This window comes from Lepisosteus oculatus, chromosome 14 (genome assembly GCF_040954835.1).
Source record: "Lepisosteus oculatus isolate fLepOcu1 chromosome 14, fLepOcu1.hap2, whole genome shotgun sequence".
NCBI classification, from domain to species: Eukaryota; Metazoa; Chordata; class Actinopteri; order Semionotiformes; family Lepisosteidae; genus Lepisosteus; species Lepisosteus oculatus.
The window spans coordinates 9194716-9214159 of record NC_090709.1 but is presented as its reverse complement, the minus strand read 5'-3'; the positions used below and the strand labels follow the sequence as shown (position 1 = coordinate 9214159).

The window sequence follows — 19444 nt, the reverse complement described above, 5'->3', positions numbered from 1 at the left end:
AAGCTGGTGCTATTTGTAATGATTGCTATTTCATGTTGGAGAGAAAGGAAACCAGACCCAACGTTTGCTTTCAGGTGCTGTTCATTTATATAATGGACAAGTTTCCAACTCATTTCCTTAGTCTTGTTTACCTTGAATTTAAGCCACGAACCAGGATTCTACTTTATAAACTTCCAGGGATATTACAAAAGGTTTGATGGGGCATCAATCATTCCAGGTGGAAAATGACTCAAGGACTTTTTTTTCTCGAGGAATCATATTAAACATTTCATTTGGATCAAGAAGTGGATCAGGGACACACAAAACAAACAGTTTAATTCCATCTTTATTAGAAACTGCAACACAGCTACTGCATGTAAAGCCTTCAGTATGAGATTGTGAGAGTTCAGTTATCCCGGGGAGAACTGAAATTTAATAAATTGACATTTAAATAGAGTTTAAAACTTCAAACTATTCTATCACTTCAGAATATTTATAAGAGTCTACCTGGAGGGGGGTTTAAACCCACATTAACATTTGTCCATTGGATTTAAAGTCCAACACCTTAACCACTTGGCCATTCAGATTTGATTCAAACAATTAAAAAAATTAAACCAGCGCCCTGTCACAGAAACGTACCCCGGTCTCCCGCGCAACAAACGGGGGTACTCAGCACTGTACGAACTAAATTTGCTCATTTCCAAAGACGGTTTCGCCTGCTCTCATCTTTTTAAAGACTGTCATAAACACTCAAGGAGTAATTCATTTGAGTTTGAAGTCTGTCTCTGTTGCTTCGGCTCTTGATGAAGAAAAGCTGTACGTGGGAGACTCCTCTGAAGAAGTTTAACGTCACCCTGCAAGGGAGAAGAGCCATCATTCACCGAGGCAACCACTAAGACACTTAACATTAAACACATGAAATGTGAGATGTGAAAATGTTTTCTACTTAGAAGTTCTGTCGTTTCTATTCTAACGAGAGAGGCTCTTTGTCGGAAGTGAGATTTGAACAAATGTCGCCAGGGGAAACTGCAACCTAAATGCAACGCCTTTTTTATCTTTCATTTACCAATAATGCAATAAAGTATTTAAATGGTTTAAAAACAAAAAGAAAATAAGAAATTGACAATTACAACACCAATCAAATCTGTATATTAAAACATAGTTCAAGAAAAAAATAAGCTAATTAAGGCACAAGAAAACAAAATAAATATAACAACCCTAAACCACATCCATCACAACTGACAAAGAGGTGCAGCAGCCCCTCTGTCCACTGCACGCACACCAGGCAGAAGAAGTCCTCCCCAGCATGGAAGCACTGCAGCACCATCTTGGGGAAAACACAGTTGTGACGGATGAAGAAGTCCAGCTGTTCGCATCTCTGGGGCAGGAAAGGCAGCCTCAGACGTGCCCAGATCCATGCCAGCTCGGATCTGGGCACGTCTCACCCACAGCTCCGGCCAAGCCGGGCCTGCTGCCCCGTCTTGTGGACAGAGCTTCTCCAGCCAACTGTCCGGGAGACCGAGTTTGAGCTGCTCGCAATCCTGATGGATCTTACTTTTTTTAATGTTTAATCTTGCTTATCCTTTAATGGCAAAATAAAGTGTTTTCATGTTCTAAAAAGTTCATACAATTTTTTTTTTACTTTGAAAAATGGACACTTTGTATTTATAGACTGAGAAAATACTGCAAAAAAGCAGTTAATATGTGAAAATGTGTTTGTTCCACTGAATGTGTAAATGGGTATGTCTCATTAGTTAATTAATGAAGATCTAGTAGCTTCTAACATTATTTCTAATATAATATTATTTCCAGATAAACCAACTTCGGAGAGTAGGCGGCAGTGATGTCAGAGAAAGTGTGTTCACAGTCTTGTCAAGGTATTGCTAGTTGATTTTTAAAATGTTTTTACATTACATTTTTACTTTGATCAAGTTAACATATCCACAGAATTGAACTTATAGATACCTATGTGTTAACCACTGAATGTGCAAGGTGTAAAACTGCAAAATTGTCTTTTAAAATATAAGGATTGCAGTACTAAAATTCTAATATACGTCTATCGTTATACGTCTGTGATTAGATGTTCATTATACATAAATGGTTGGAGTTCTAGTATACGGATAAACTTAGAGGACTATTATACATATATGGTTGGAGTTCCGGTTAACTTTAGAGGACTATTATACATATATGGTTAGAGGTAGGATTCAGATCTCCCGCAGACACAAAGAAGCAGTGGCAGGCTGTTGCCGTGTCCAATCGGGGCTCTGTGGCCTGGTGCAAGGCAGTGCTGGTTCGACCTGAGAGAAGGAGAAGGAGGGAGAGATTTCTGCTGCGGTGCGGTGCGCTGCTGATGCTCTCTGAAGACCGGCTAGTTAGTGTTGGCTGAAACTAGCAGTTTGCACACAGAAAAGTCACAATCTTTAGACAGGAAGAAGACCGGTTCGTTCCCGATGTAGCGCAAGTTCTGAATACTGATATACAGCTGTCCACAGTTCCGACTGTAGTTCACTCGTTGATCAGGTGAGCGTTCGCGGTGGGTTCACGAGGCTTGCTGCTGGGCTAACCTCGGGTGGATCCTTTGGTTACACGCTGGCAACCTCCGTTCTCAACTCAAAAAGTCCTGGCACTGGGACACACTGGCAGTTACGTGACTGTCTGAGCTGAGGATTCCCAGGAGGACCTGGAGTTTTACCTGGAGAACTACGGTCGCTCAATGGTTGCCTACATTTATTGGTGCCCCGTGTAAGGATGAGTAGCCATGAACTCTGACCTTGGGGTTGTAAACCACTTGGGATGAGACTCTCCCTTGGAATCTCCCAGACAGTGAGGCACCAGAGATGACCATTCATTAGGGTGGCTGATGTGTCTCAGCTTTGGGAGTTGTTCCTTATCAGGACACTCTATCAGCTACAAAAACACCTTAAATGTGAACCAAATGGAATGACCTCTCTGTATCAAGCACCACTGGAGGTGAGGGAGAGAGACTGGCAAGCGAGCAGCAAACTTAATTCCTGTATTTTAATAAACCTTGCCGCTACAATGGTCTCTCTCCTGTGTGAATGCGCTGGTGGGTTATTAAGCTACTTGACTGACTAAAACTCTTCCCACACTGACTGCAGCTGAATGGTCTCTCTCCTGTGTGAATGCGCTGGTGGGATATTAAGCTACTTGACTGACTAAAACTCTTCCCACACTGACTGCAGATGAACGGTCTCTCTCCTGTGTGATTGCGCTGGTGGGATATTAAGCTACTTGACTGACTAAAACTCTTCCCACACAGACTGCAGCTGAATGGTCTCTCTCCCGTGTGAATCCGCTGGTGTGATTGTAAGTGGTTTTTCTGACTAAAGCTCTTCCCACACTGACTGCAGCTGAACGGTCTCTCTCCTTTGTGAATGCGCAGGTGGGTTTTTAAGTGACTTGACTTACTAAAACTCTTCCCACACTGACTGCAGCTGAAAGGTCTCTCTCCTGTGTGAATGTGCTGGTGGGTTTTTAAGTCACCTGACCAACTAAAACTTGTCCCACACTGACTGCAGCTGAATGGTCTCTTTCCTGTGTGAATGCGGTGATGTCGTTTTAAGATGTGTGACTGACTAAAACTCTTTCCACACTGACTGCAGCTAAAAGGTCTCTCTCCTGTGTGAATGCGCTGGTGTAATTGTAAGTGGCTTTTTACACTAAAACTCTTCCCACACTGACTGCAGCTGAATGGTCTCTCTCCTGTGTGAATGCGGTGATGTCGTTTTAAGATGCGTGATTGACTAAAACTCTTCCCACACTGACTGCAGCTGAAAGGTCTCTCTCCTGTGTGAATGCGCTGATGCCTTGTTAAGTGACTTGACTTACTAAAACTCTTCCCACACTGACTGCAGCTAAAAGGTCTCTCTCCTGTGTGAAGGTGCTGGTAGGGTTTTGAAATGCTAGAATGACAGAAACCCTGCTCCTCCCTGTGCCATAATGACAGTTTGTCCACTCCATCTGAGCAAGGCCTTGAGTGATTCTTCCTCATCCTCTGATCGTGCTGGGGTCTCTTATTCTGCAAATGCTCCATGGAATGGTCTTGCTCTGTGTGCTGAAACTGAGATTTGTTTTCTTCATTACATCCCTCAGTGTGCTGCTCAGCAGTGTGAATCATCTGGGACTCCATCTCCAGCTCTCTGAGACTTAAACCATCCAGTTCATTCAGTTGTTCCTCTCTTTGCCCAAGAACAGACACACTCTCCAGTTCATTAAAACGTTCAACGCTTTTTTCAGTAACCAGATTATTAAACCCGTGTGTAAAGTCATCAGATGCTAAGGGATCATATGATTGTTTGAGACTGTGCAATGACAGTCTCTCCACTTGAACAGAACAAGGCCTAATTATTATCAAGCCCTGTAGGAGCTGCTGTTGCTCCTCCCTGTACTGACTCTCCTCTTGGTGCTATATCTCAACACTGTTCTCTTCACCAGGTACATCAGTCTGCTGCTCTGCACAGTCAATCAACTGGGGCTCCATGTCCTGCTCTGTAAGATTAAAGACACCCAGTTCTTCACTGTGCTCTTGTACAGAGACACAGCCCAGTTCATTACAACCTTGTATAATATTGTTCGATTCCAGATTATTCATCTCTGTAAAATCATCACATACTAAGAGCCCAGGAGTCTCATTCTCAGGGTCTGTCTTCATCGTGGGCACAGAGTCCAGATCCTTGACACTCTGTCTGCTCTTGGTGTGCTGCTCCCTGAGTTTCTCTTTCTCTTGTGCTGCAGTGAGCACTGTCTCCTGCATCAGACTGGAGCCCCACTCCTCCTCACTGTGCTGCTGTTCAAGAGGAGCCCTTTCCCCAGCTTCAGAGAGAGTACTGGCCTCTGAGCCTGTAAACACAGGACAAGAAAACAAGACCTTTATAATAATAATAAAAAAACTATTTTATATAGCACCTTTAAAGGTGGCTTCTCAAAGCGTTTTATAGAATGACAACAACAAAAAATACACAATTTAAGCACGATGAGAATACACAGTTAGAGGAGACGGTAGATGGTGGTACTAAGTACAGTAGGAGCAGAGGGGTAAAGAACAGTTAAATAAAGGCTCTTCTGAAGAAGAAGGTTTTGAGTCTGGATTTGAAGGAGTTTAGAGAAGGTGACTCGCCGATATCCTTAGGGAGAGAGTTCCACAGCTTGGGGGGATAACAGGTGAAGGACATGTCACCTATACAATGTAGACGGGCTTGGGGGACAGTAAGGAGAGCAGAATTAGAAGAGCGAAGGTTGTGAGGTGGGGAGTAGGGTGATAACTCAGACAGGTACCGAGCCATGGAGAGCCTTATAGGTGAGCAGGAGGACTGTTAAGTCGACAGGAAACTTGACAGGAAGCCAGTGCAAGGACTCCAGGATAAGAGTAATGTGAACACTTGCACTAGACCTGGTTAGGATTCTGGCTGCCGAATTGTGGACATACTGGAGTTTCTTCAATGGTGATTTAGAAACCCCAGAGAGTAGAGGGTTACAATAGTCAATTCAAGATTAGACAACACTTTTCAGCCACAGTTAGTGATAACATAGGGCGTAGTCGAGGAATATTTCTGAAGTGAATGAAAATGTTTTGACAACATTCTACACATGTGGGTCGAACGTCAAATATCATCCCCAAGTTTTTCAGTTTAGACTGAAGCTCAAGTACAAGACCATCTACAGATAGGGTTTCTTACGGGTTTTATAAAGTTGATGGGTGGTGCCAATAAGCATGGTTTCAGTCTTGTCACAGTTAACATGAAGGACATTTTGAGTCATCCAAGTTCTTATGTCAGAGATGCAATTAGAATAGAGACAGCCACATCAGCATAAGGTTTGGTATGTATGTATATATGAGTATCATTAGCATAGTAATGATAGCTGAGGCCATGTGATCTAAAAAAATGCTTCAAGCTAAAGCTGTAAGCTTTAAGCTACACAAACACACGTCTAGTATACTCGCAATCAATTTGGGTTGTTTAAGCATAGAGGAATAAGAGGGTTTAAGGGGGTTTCTAATATTATGTGATTTTAGATATACAAGCTTTGTCAGAAACCTAACTACCATGTAAAAAGTAAGACTACAGAAATAATAATAATATACATTTACATTAACACTGCACTGGGAAAGAGAGGGGTTCATGCAGACACATTGACTGGACACTCCAGTACATTAACACTGCACTGAGAGAGAGAGGTAAATACAGACACACTGACTGGACACTCCGGTACATTAACACTGCACTGAACGAGAGAGAGGGGTTAATACAGACACACCGACTGGACACTCCAGTACATTAAAACTGCACTGAGAGAGGGGGGTTAATACAGACACACCGACTGGACACTCCAGTACATTAACACTGCACTGAGAGAGAGAGGTTCATACAGACACACCGACTGGACACTGCAGTACATTAACACTGCACTGAGAGAGAGGGGTTAATACAGACACACTGACTGGACACTCCAGTACATGAACACTGCACTGAGAGAGAGGGGGGTTCATACAGACACACTGACTGGACACTCCAGTACATGAACACTGCACTGAGAGAGAGGGGGTTCATACAGACACACTGACCAAACGCTACAGTACATTATCACTGCACTGAGAGAGTGGGGTTAATTGGCTCCGTGAAGTTGGCCCCTCTACAAACAGCACAAATGATTAAACTCACCTCATTCGTTAGTGTTACGTTTGTGGCGTTAAAAGTAGCATTTGTGCTGCTTTCAATTCCGAGATATAGAGCCTTGTTTTTTCGGGGTCATGACATCTCTCAGCCCCCCTACAAGATCGTAGCGGAACCAGACCGGTCTCAATCGTTAGTGCTGTGTTTGTGCCGTTGAAAGTAGCGTTTGTGCTGCTTTCATTCCCGAGATATAGCGCCTTGTTTTTCTGATGATCACGTGACCATGCACGGTGACTTGGACCTCAAGTAACCCCGTCTGCCAAGTTCAAGCACTCTGTTACCACCGCGAGAGTAACAATTCTGCAACTTTGTTCCTCTGTTTGCCCAGGTACGGGGGGCGGTGGTGGATTTTACATTTAATATCATTATCTTCTATGCGTTTGTGTGAACAAGAAAATATAATTTGTCTCCAATATCATACCCCAATTAGAAGAGTTGCGGGTGTAGACTTAAAAAGCGAACATTAGCAAAATTGTATATTCTTACAAAGAGGCTTTAACAAACAAGTCTTAATACCTCATAGCGGTGACCTTTTTTAAAAATCTGAAGAAGTAATCAGTTTCGCATTGTCTCCTTCTTAGATAAACAGGCATCAAGGGACGTGTGAAAATTCAACCTGTCTGTCGAGCCACGTATTTAAAAAGACTTGAATTTGCAACTTTCTGAACCATTGTTGCTCTTTTTTATGCAAAGCCAAAGTGAAAAGGAACCAGGACTTCAGGACCTTTTTTTTAAAGGGGCACCATGTACAAAGTTTACACAGTTCATAACACAACCGAGAAACAAGAGTCTATCATCTCACACATGAACACCGTGGCAATATTGGAAAATAGTTTTATTTTCACAGAACAGAAGTAAACATATATCTAGGTTCTCTGAAAAACTGGCATTATCCATGTGTTTGTATTTACAGGGGTCTTATGCGCAAACATGAATCGATTAGCTCACAGTTCTTTTATCTGTGTTTCTGGTCAGTCCTTGGTGTAGAATACAGCATGAGGGCACACCTTGACCTCTGAATACACAGATATGACTACAAGGACGTTTACAGGTACCAACACACTCAGTACTTAAATTACTGGATGTCTGGTCGGGTGGGGGTGGATGTTTTACATTTTAATATAGCGCCTTCTTTTTCTGGCTGTGACGTCACTCTGTGCCGTCGGCACCATACAAAACCGCAAGTTCACGACCACCAGATCTTTCAATTGTGATCTCTTGATCAGCTGACCCCAGCCTTTGCAGTTGATGTTTGATTTATTATCTGCATCTCTGGCGAAGACCTCTTCTTCCAAATCGTAAGTTACTTTACAAACTAGAAATGCTATACTGTAATTATGATGCTACGTTGACGTTCATGAATTTATTTTAAAGTAAAGATATTTGAGAAACTTGTTTTATATCGTGGGGAATACTACAAAAATTAGTAAGCTGCATTTGCCGTTATCATGATATTTCTACACATGCAAGTGAAACTTGAAAGGATTTGTCACACTTCTGAATTTAAATTATAATGTTTTGTTTCTGTAAGTGTTACAAGGAGAACTGAACCCCCAAAAATCTCTGACATGTTAGAAATTGCTGATGTGAAAGCAGAAATGATTAAGTGGTGAATGCAATGCTTTAAAAACATATCATAAATGAAAGAAGTGGTGATGGGCCTTGGTATTGCAGTTAACGTGAGTAGGCAGGTCTACAAAATATTAATTTATCAATTTCTATCTACATATACAGAGACTTTTTGATGTGCACTTAAACTGTAATCCATAACAATGTAAAAAACTTAGTTATTTTCATTTACGCGGTGGAGGGAAGTCCCCATTACCTGTAGAGCGCTTTCACTGGGGTTTCCAGAGAAGCACTATGTAACTGAAAGGATATTATTATAAATCACGTAAAAATTGGGAAGAAGCACAGTTTAAGCCAGGTTTGGTGAAATTCATTTTTTGTTACATTTTTGAGTGTTAATCGGACTTCTCTGTACTTTGCATTAAACATTTCCTATAATACCCGGGCCATGGGTCTAGCTAGGGATTCGGCCATCACATGAACACTAAGATTAAAGGGTGACATCATGGAGCTAACAAAAGAGAAGTGTAAAGCTCGCCACGATTTGCTGTTTGAGACTTCAGTTCCAAGCAATATACAGTGTTTTGCATTCATCCTTATTTCTTTCTGGGGATTTAAACTACTCATCAATTGCTTGATTTTTTTTAAACCTTGAGCGGTCAGATTCCACGTACTGCACTACATATTTGTGATTTTTGATTGTTAATTCTTAATTGTGTATGAAAAGTAGATATCAGACCTACTGCATGCAGTAGCTTATTAAGGACCTGTTAACTTTCTATTGTTCCATTACCTGTAGAGGAGGAGAGGGGTTTATAATGTACATTGAAGTACCTGCCTCTTTGAAGTTCTGAGCATCTTTGGGAATGTTTGCACGGTTTACGTTGTTTGTATCATGTCCCAGAAGCAGCAGGCACGAAACTGGTGATTCCACTATTGTAGTAAATGTAGTAGAGTTAACCATTTGACAATAGATTAAGGTCTGCCTTCACAGAGCATAGAACAGGATAAAATTAGTTTTGTGAGCTTTATTAAGTTATACCCTCACATAACAGAGTATATTAAGGAAGTACAGAGTTGGTATAAAATTGCATCATTTGGTGTGTTATACTGTTACCACACTTAAGAGACCAAGGAAATGTACTGGATTAAAGCTCTGCATTGTTCATTGTTATTCTGACATTGTTAAACATTTTACACATTGTTTGGTTACGAAAGTCGATGTGAGGACAGGATTTGTTTTTTTGTATTTTAAACAATGTATGTTGTTGCACCAAAGTACTCATTCTACATATTTGCCCTTCATTCCAGGATTCATCACCTACGGGCACTGTAAGGAGGGTAGGAACTTAACAGTACTAACATTCAGGCTGTGCTGCCAGACATAACCTGACAAAAGAATATACCCAAGTGCTGCAGGACTGCAAAGGTAACAAAGAATCAATGTTTACATGCATAACAGAGTAACTGAAAACTATAAAATCACACTTAAAACCTCACACTCAAAAAAAGTAGCAGAAGGATACGATGCTTTTCCTACTGATGAAGTTCTAGAAAAAATAGGTGTAGCTGGGGACCAAGAGCCAAGTTGTACCCTTGATGCATGCCCGACAGCATTGGAAGACTGGGTAACAGAAATCTGTGAAGAATACAGGTTGCTTGCTGTGGACAGTGGTGATAGACATAACCTGCACTTCCTACCGGAGATTGTTCCTCATCTCACGAGGCTTGCTTGCTATCTCCCACTCTGGATAGGCTTAATGGTTCCACTTTTCAAAAGTGTGAACATTACTGCAAGTTCAGCCAATGAGGAGGCGGATTTCAAAAACCTAATACAATCAGTGCTGAAGCATGACACTGCCAATGCGAGATGACAGGTTCCTTATGAAGCACCTAGCACACATAGGAGGTATGAGAATATCAATGGGTGTTCATAGTGTTTCCCAGCAGTGTGAGAGGGCCGTTGTCAGTGCTACCACCTGTGAGGCAGAGACATCCAGCACTACCTAAAAAACGGAAACCATCTTTTTATCTTGTGCCTTGTTCTGAGTGGTTACAACATAGATTGTTCGGTTCCTGTGAAAAAGGCTGTAGTGGCTCTGATGAGGAACTGAAGCAGCAGAGACCTGCCCCCAGTAAAGGTGAGTGGAGACACTGTGAGTGTACTGAACACTTGTGCCTTTGATGTCAGTGCCTATGCAGTGCCTATTGTGACAGCAGGACTTTTAGCAGCTATGTTAATCAGGCTGTAGATAGCATCTACAACTGGTGAAACATTTGGCACAGAAAGGTGTGCACAAAGATGTTTATGTTCTAAGAGCTAAAATTTTGAGGGACATCTTTGGTGCAATTAAAACAGAGTCAGAGCTACAATAAGTGAGAGCTGAATGTAATATTTCAGAAATCATAGCAAAAGTGTTGTTAACACTTGTTCAAATTACAGATGTGCAGAACACTCTGATAGAAATGCAAGTTTGTGACCCAGCTTTATCAGAACACATGTTGTGTAATGGTACTGTAGAGCACCGCTTGTCAACTGGGCAACATCCTGTCATTGACTGTGATGTGGGAGATTGGCTGAGTCGTGAAGAAAACACTGTCCAGTCTCAAAATATCTTTGAGAGTCAACTTTCAGATTTTCCACATAACCTGGAATTAAATGGGACCTTCAAATTAAGAGGTGTCACTGCATTCTGCCCACCTGTCCTGGGTCATTACATTGCATATTGCAAAAGACACGACTTCACCTGGGAGAAATCTGGCGATCTAACAAAGGCAGTCATATCTGTGTCTTCAGAGCTCAAGGTGTGCCCTCATGCTGTTTTCTACACCAAGGACTGACCAAAAATACAGATAAAAGGACTGAGCTAATCGTTTCATGTTTGTGCATAAGACCCCTGTAAATACAAACACGTGGATAATGCCAGTTTTTCCAAAGAACCTAGATATATGTTCACTTCTGTTCTGTGAAAATAAAAACAATTTCCAATATTGCCACGGTGTTCATGTGTGAGATGATAGACTCTTGTTTCTCGGTTGTGTTATGAACTGTGTAAACTTTGTACATAGTGCCCCTTTAAAAAAAAAGTCCTGAAGTCCTGGTTCCTTTTCACTTTGGCTTTGCATAAAAAAGAGCAACAATGGTTCAGAATGTTGCAAATTCAAGTCTTTTTAAATACGTGGCTCGACAGACAGGTCGAATCTTCACATGTCCCTTGATGCCTGTTTATTTAAGAAGGAGACAATGCGAAACTGATTACTTCTTATGATTTTTAAAAAAGGTCACCGCTACGAGGTATTAAGATGTGTTCGTTAAAGCCTCTTTGTAAGAACATACAATTGTTTGCTAATGTCTCTTTTTAAGGCTACACTTGAAACTCTTCTAATTCGGGTATGATATTGGAGACAAATTTAATTTTCCTGTTCACACAAACACATAGAAGATAATGATATTAAATGCAAAATCCACCACCGCCCCCCGTACCTGGGCAAACAGAGGAACAAAGTTATAGAATTGTTACTCTCGCGCTGGTAACAGAGTGCTTTAACTCAGTTGACGGATTTACTCGAGATCAAAGTCACTGTGCATGGTCACGTGATCAATGGAAAAACAAGGCGCTATATCTCGGGAACGAAAGCAGCACAAACGCTACTTTCAACGGCACAAACCGGCACTATCCCAGCACTAATGAATGAGACCGGTCCGGTCCTCCTAAGACGTTGTAGGGGGGCTGAGTGACGTCACAACCCCCCAAAAAGAAGACGCTATATCTCGTGAAAGAAAGTAGCAGGGAAGTTACTTTCAACGGCACAAACACAGCACTAACGATTGAGACCGTTCCGGTTCCCCAAAGACGTTGAAGGGGGCTGAGTGACATCACGACTCCGAAAAAACAAGGCGCTATATCTTGGGAACGAAAGCAGCACAGAAGTTACGTTCAATGGCACAAACATAGCACTAACGAATCACGTGGGTTTCATTGTTTGTGCTGTCTGTAGGAGGGGCAACTTCACGGAGCATACTATTTGAATGCAGAATCTCTTCCTGCGTGTTTAAGTGTTTAGAGAAAATTCCCACGACACTACTAAAAACTTTGCCCCTCTACTGAGCATATACTATATTCTCTTACCATCTTAAGAGCAAGAGTTCACATGAAAGTACATCAAAACCTGATAGTTTCAACAAAAAAGTGTCTCTTGTGGGACAAATATTCAGGAACCCGCTACAAATAATCATCTGGTACCAATTTTTCTATGTATATCACCATTCTCTGTTGTGTGTTAGACTTTCAGCGATACACAACCTTGAATTACAATGGAAAATGGTTTTATATATATACTATGTACCAAGATCTCTCAGTAACAAAAACAAAACCACAATAATATTATAAGAAGAAGGAGACATGTTCTTCTGGTTCTGTGGCTGAACCATATATATACACACAAGAATATGCAAAAACTTTGTTTTAATCTGAAATTTTATATACAAAGATGTTAAAGTAACTACGTACAATAGATATTTATCATTAAAATCTTAAAATCATTCACTGATGATAACTTCTCAGTAATATGTATATTATATTGACATTTATATTGGTTATATATACATATCACAGCCTATTAAATATTCACTTTAAATTCATGAGCTCTTAAGCCCGTAGTGGTAGTGAGGACGAATCAGATGTTAAATCGAGGAAGGGAGACAGTAGATTGAGCCCCACCCCCCAGACAGACTGAGAAAGGGTTCATTGTCACACAGATGAGCACATTTGCAAGACAATGCGAGGCTCCGAACCGCAGCAGCCACAAATCCTGCTCCTGTGTCAATGTTAAGAGGGTTTATAAGACATTCAACACACATTTCTTGATTCATGGCGTAACGTGTCCTCCCTATTCACTAACATTATAAGACCACGTCCCAATTTCCAAACTGTACCCTAAGCCCTTCCTCCAGGTCCACACCTCCATGACGCAGCGTAAGAACTGTGGACTTCAGTGCATGTGGACAGAATTTCTTAAATATGTTTTTGTTTTCCTTTCTCCATTCGCAGGCTGATGAAATTGAATCTCATCACGTCTGTCCCCGAACCAAAAGGGAGTGACACGTTGTGTTCATTCGTCTTCAGCAGACTGAACTCCAAATGGGCCAAGTAAACAAAGGAAAACGTGGTGATACCGCCGTTTTTGTGTAACTAAATACATTTCAACTCGACTATCCCAGTACACAAATCACAGTCTGGGGAAAATAACTCATTCATTTGCTTTCTTTCAACACAAACTAGGCAGGACCTCAAAGCTTTGTACTACTGAATACGTCTACTATTAAATATTCCATCTACAAAATATACTGCAGGTAAACCAATATTATATTTATCAAAATGGGGTGACGAAATCAAATCTGTACATCAAAACCTAGAACACAAACAGGATGAATCTGAAAGTAACACATAATCTACAGATGTAAATAATACATACAGCATGAATACTTAAAGTAGTTCAGGTGGGGAGCTGCGTCAGCATGCGTAGGCTGCATAGGAACATGTAGAGCTTTATTCCTGTGCTGAAAAGAGAAAAAAAGAAACATTTCGGCTGTGGAAACCTTCTTCAACAGCTGAAATGTTGTTTCTTCTCTTTCCAGCAGGGAATAAACCTTTACTTGCTCCTGAACCGAAGGTAGTCCAATTTATGTAATTTTGTTTTACATAAAATACGCACGTATTAAAACCATAAAAAATAATATTTTAGTTTCCAATTGTGGGGGAAAAGCAAGCGCTGTCTTGACATTAGTGGTTCTATAATAATTAAGCCTGCTTTACTACACCAGCTACATTAGTTCATCATTGGGTATTCCTCAGACTATATTCAGAAGACGGCAAAACAGAGCACAAAGCAATAACTCATCGCAGCAATTAACAGGGTCTAGGAGGGGAAGCTGATAGAACAGAGTTGTAATCATTTTCTTAAGACTCTTTTGTGCTCAGCAGAAGATTGAAAAGGGCAGCAGAGGACAGTCGGGGATGTAATTTCACGAAAACATTTGTTCTGTCTAAATTGCCAGTATTTAACACACTGACTGGACACTCCAGTACATGAACACTGCACTGAGAGAGAGGGGGGTTAATACAGACACACTGACTGGACACTACAGTACATTAACACTACACTGAGAGAGAGAGGGTTTAATACAGACCCACTGACTGGACACTCCAGTACATTAACACTGCACTGAGAGAGAGAGGGGTTTATACAGACACACTGACTGGACACTCCAGTACATTAACACTACATTGAGAAAGAGGGGGGTTAATACAGACACACTGACCGGACACTCCAGTACATTAACAGTGCACTGAGAGAGAGGGGTGTTCATACAGACACACTGGACACTCCAGTACATTAACACTGCACTGAGAGAGAGAGGGGTTCATACAGACACACTGGCTGACTGGACACTGCTTTAATGTACAATAAGGTACATTAACACTGCACAGAAGAGATAGTTACCGCCACGTCGATAAATAATCTGCCCACAAACATATTTCCAAGACTCCAAAGTCTCCTAAATTGCCTTTCACATGGAGAAAGTGTATCAATTGACGACATATTTCTGTCCACATTTAAAGAACAGCAATAACATTAATGAGAATATAACCAGACCACAACTAGTTAAGTTCGCAGAAAAGAATCCCTCGGCAACATCACAAACCTTTCCTACTTTGCTCTGCATCTCTCCACTACAGATTCAACAGTGAGGAAGTTAAAAACACCGTTTTTAAACACAGACATTACTACATAAGTCATCGCACTTACCCGACGGCTCCGTTTCTTCATTTGTTTCTGCAGTGATTTCACAGGGAGGCATGAGTCCAACATGATCCGTCTGTCCCTGATCTCCTCCTGCTCCCGACTCCTTCTCCCACAGCTGCAGTCGCACTTTAAAGGTCTCGTTTTCCTGCTTCATTTGCGCGATTTCGACCCCGAAACCGTTGTCGACAGACGTGATTTTAATCACGACCCGTCTCGCCAGAACCTGAGAGATCCGGCGGAGTTTTTCTTCAATCGACTTCTCGGAATCATCTGTCCGGTTTCGGAAAACTTCTGAAACTTCGTGCACGATCGATCTAAGCACAGTCTCCATGAAAGAGTGCGCCTCAGTTTCCAGATTAAGCAACAGATTCTCCATTTTTTTCAGAGTTGATCTGAAAAACAAAAAAAAAATCCTGCAGCTGCAGTGGCTGTAAACACGTGGGCTTGAACACAGAAAGCGAAATGTGGTCAAAGAGAGGATTTCCGGGTTATCAGATGAACTTCCTTAGTGACCGTTGCTATAAACCACAAAAATATTATTCGAATAATAAAAATCTGAAAAAAAAAATAGTCCAGAATAGATGTCTGCGTTATATTATAGTGTAACGTATACGGTCGAAATTTTTTTATTTTTATTAAATGTGTAAATAATTTACAAATACAACTAGAGGAGCAGAAACAGATACAAGAGAAAAAAAACACGAACAGAAAAAAAATTAACTGGCAGAGGTAACGAAGTAAATTATATTTTTTTACATGTATCAAATGTTTTCCTTGCTTAAGCATTTTTTTCATTTTTATAGAATTTAAATAATATTTCAACTCCATCTGAAAAGTACTAAAAAGGGGAGTATTATTGGACCATTTTGATTTATGAATGTGAAATTTACTCAGAATGACTAATACATTTGCTATAAATAAATTCTTTTTTAAAAAAGTTCTCTTACACAGTACAATATCAAAGTCCTTAAACCTAAAAAAAACACCTTTAAATGCCTACAAAAAAACTCTGCAAGTCCGTCCAACTTCACACACACCTTACAAGTAAATGTACCAAAGATTCCCTTTCAACCTGACAAAAAACACACAAATCATCCTGCTCATGCTTAAATTTAGACAGTACTTATTTAACTGGATAAAACCTATGAACAATTTTAAATTATATCTTTTTAGCTTTATTTGTAATACAATATCCATCAGGAGTTATCCAAACTAACTTCCAATTTATATTTTCAAATGGTGCACTCCCAAAAGATCAACTTGACACGCACACCTTTCCTGTATAAAATAAAAATCATCTCTCATTTTTTTTTACAAAACAAATTGGTTTTCTTTTTACAACATTTCGAATACCGTTAATTTAATAGAAACATCTACCTTAATTTCTTATTTATTCCGCACGTCTGCAGTCACTGTTTACATGTCTGCATTGTTTACTTGTACGTTGTCTACTGTTTGTACAGTATATTGTCTTGATGTACTGTCTGTACTTTGTGTAAAGTATCTATATCTATGTTCTCGCAGTCTCCTTCCTCACCGCTCCTGCTCGCTCGACACTCAGTCTCTATGCCTGGGCTCGTTGAATCTCTGCCCAAGTCTTTTGGATCTTAATGACTATATGAACAAAAAATAATTTCACCTATAAGGCTCTGCATGGCTTGGCACCTCAGTACCTGTCTGAACTATTATCGCCCTACTCCCCACCTTGCAACCTTCTCTCTTCTAATTCTGCTCTCCTAACTGTTCCCCAAGCCCATCTACATTGTGTGGGTGACAGGGCCTTCTCCTGTTATGCCCCCTAGCCCTGGAACTCTCTCCCCAAGGATATCAGAGAGTCACCTTCTCTAAACTACTTCAAATCCAGACTCAAAACCCTCTTCTTTAGAAAAGCCTTTACTGAACTGGTTCCATTCTTCACCCCTCTGCTTTTCTTAGTACCACCATCCACGGTCTCCTCTATATATTGTAATTGTGTTTTATCTTGTGTATTTTTATTTATTGTTGTTGTCATTCTGTAAAGAGCTTTGAGAAGCCACCTTTTAAGGCGCTATCCCCATGTACCCCATGTATTAAGAAGACCCCCCTATTCCAGTATATTACCTGTAGTGTTATATTCAAAAAATCATAAAAAAATAAAGAACACTTTCACAACCCAAAGCAAGGTTGTATGAGGTGAGGGGGGCTGTCTGCTGTGTAAAACACTTGGTTGTAGCATTGTGAATGTTGTGCTTCAAATGCTATTGAGTCATGAAGAGGACCTCCCTATCCCAGTGTATTGCGTGTCAAATAGGTGCCGTATTGAAAAAATCATAACAAAAACTGAAAGAGGTTTCACAACCCAAAGCAAGGCTGGGAAAGGTCAGAGGACCTGCTTAGTGTGTAAAACACTTGCAGCATTGTGGATGCTGTGGTTTAAATGCTATTGGCTTGTGAACAGCATCCCCCTATCCTGGTGCACAGTGCCACATTCAATAAAACCATAAGAAAAAGAGATTCACAACCCAAAGCTCTGCCAGTCTTCTGTGTAAACAATCATGGACATCATGATTTGAACATCATGGGTGCTGTTTTTAAAAAGCTGTTGAGTAAAGAATAGGAATTTTCCTGCAGAATGAAAAAAGGAAATAAAGAAAGGGTTTCAGAAATAAAACAAAGCTTTATTCCCGTGCTGACAGTCTGGGTAATTGGAAACTGCTGTTCTGCTTCCTATGGTCATATATGGGTTTTTCGCATGAAACTCTATTGAGCAGTATTTCTGCGTTGTGAATGTATGTATACAGCGGTCCCCCAGTGTTCCAGATAGTGCGTAATTGCGCATCAATCAAAACCCCGACTGTCAGAAAAGAATAATTAGCTCACTGATATGTTTATGGAGGGGTTGTGAAAATTTTCAAAGTCGTGGTCTTTAAAATGCATTTGGTTTGAAGGCGTTCTGTGTTATATGATATGTGATATGGACACAAGAATATTCGTGCGTGGAATAAAAAGACAAACTGAAGGCTGTGAGAACATTCACAATGTACTTTATACACAGAGCAATTGTATATACAAAGCAATTGTTTCATAAAAACTCTACAGGCGTGCCAAAATCGTTTTTGAACTTCAAGCTTACTTTACCCAAAAGTGATGAAGACACAGACATTCAATGAAAACGAATTTGATTCACTCAAGGCTTCGCTCTTTTGTTGTGATGTCATTTTAATTAATGTTAGCTGTGACTAGGTGTCGTTTTTGTCTCTTTTAACTTAAGAGTTAAAGAGTTTAAGAGTCTGCTCCTTTCTTCCTGGTATAGAAATAACATGTTCCATGTTTACAACCACCACTATAAATTATTTGTTCAGCTCTAACGCCTGTCTGCGTTGACAAGGCATCTCAAAATGACATATTAAATAAGAACACGATCCTTCCAGTTACCATTCCTGTGGTTGGAGCGTTGTTTCGCCCTTTTTCGTTCTTCTACAATATTTACAGACAGGGCTTTATCACAGGAGTTGTACAGAAGAAGTGTGCATCGGTCCATGAAAATCATCAGTACTGCTGTTGTTCTATGCGTAGTTTAACCGAGAGCACTTAAAAGATGCAAAAAGCTTTCAAAGAAAACAGAATTAAAAGACAGTAGAGTAAGGAGGTAAAAAAGCACTCCCCCGTCGAGGAATTAAGCACCGTCGCCCGTGTGACTGGTTATAAAAATAACTGATTCGTTTTTGCCCAGTCTCTGGAAGCTTCAATGCGATTATTTTTCCTTCCTTATTTCTTCATTCCCATGAATTTACTCTGTAGTAGAGGAAACACGAAAGTGGGAAATTGCAGGCATTCTCCATGAGCACCCACCACTGGGGATGTAGCTCAGTGGTAGAGCGCATGCTTCGCATGTATGAGGTCCCGGGTTCAATCCCTGGCATCTCCACGTGCTTTATATTATTGTGCTCACATCGCAATCTTCTGTTGAGTGAGAACTCTTTGTCGGTGTTCATAGAGAGCCAGGTTTACACAATTAAGTTCAGTCACACGCGAAGTGCTACAGTGTTGCTCTGCTGTTTTAGATGTACCTCCAAAGCATTTAGTTCTGTTAACTACAACAAATGATTTGAACTAATTTAACGTCATATTCAGGAAATCCAGAGAACGTCTCCACACTTGTCGTGGCTGTTGAAGAAATCACCTGTTAAATCTCACCCGGGATTTCTTGAGAGATCATTCAGCAAGCGAGTCCTCCCTCTGGACTCCGCACTAAACTGAAAGCTGCGCGAACTCCTCACTGCGTGTCCTGTACTGTTACAGGTGCTCTCGTGTAGACGTGGAGCACAGCCATAAGGAGACTTTGAACTTTTACCATATGTGAAGGAAAAGTCAAAAGAGCATGAATAGTATTAATCGTATAAAATATCCATGGT

The 19444-nt window shown here is 40.7% G+C and overlaps 1 protein-coding gene and 1 non-coding gene across 2 annotated transcripts; one reads left to right on the top strand and one right to left on the bottom strand.

Annotated features, from left to right (window-relative positions):
• Positions 1-307: 307 nt before the first annotated feature.
• LOC138242810 (zinc finger protein 180-like) lies at positions 308-15480 on the bottom strand. The gene is made up of 2 exons (XM_069198365.1): positions 15054-15480; positions 308-4842 (listed from the first exon to the last, which is right to left on the bottom strand). Exon 2 carries the CDS (start codon positions 4130-4132, stop codon positions 3017-3019), a length of 1116 nt encoding a protein of 371 aa, XP_069054466.1. The 5' UTR covers positions 4133-4842; positions 15054-15480; the 3' UTR covers positions 308-3016.
• Positions 15481-18885: 3405 nt separating this feature from the next.
• trnaa-cgc (transfer RNA alanine (anticodon CGC)) lies at positions 18886-18957 on the top strand. The gene has a single exon. It is a non-coding gene; the product is annotated as a tRNA-Ala (tRNA).
• Positions 18958-19444: the final 487 nt, after the last annotated feature.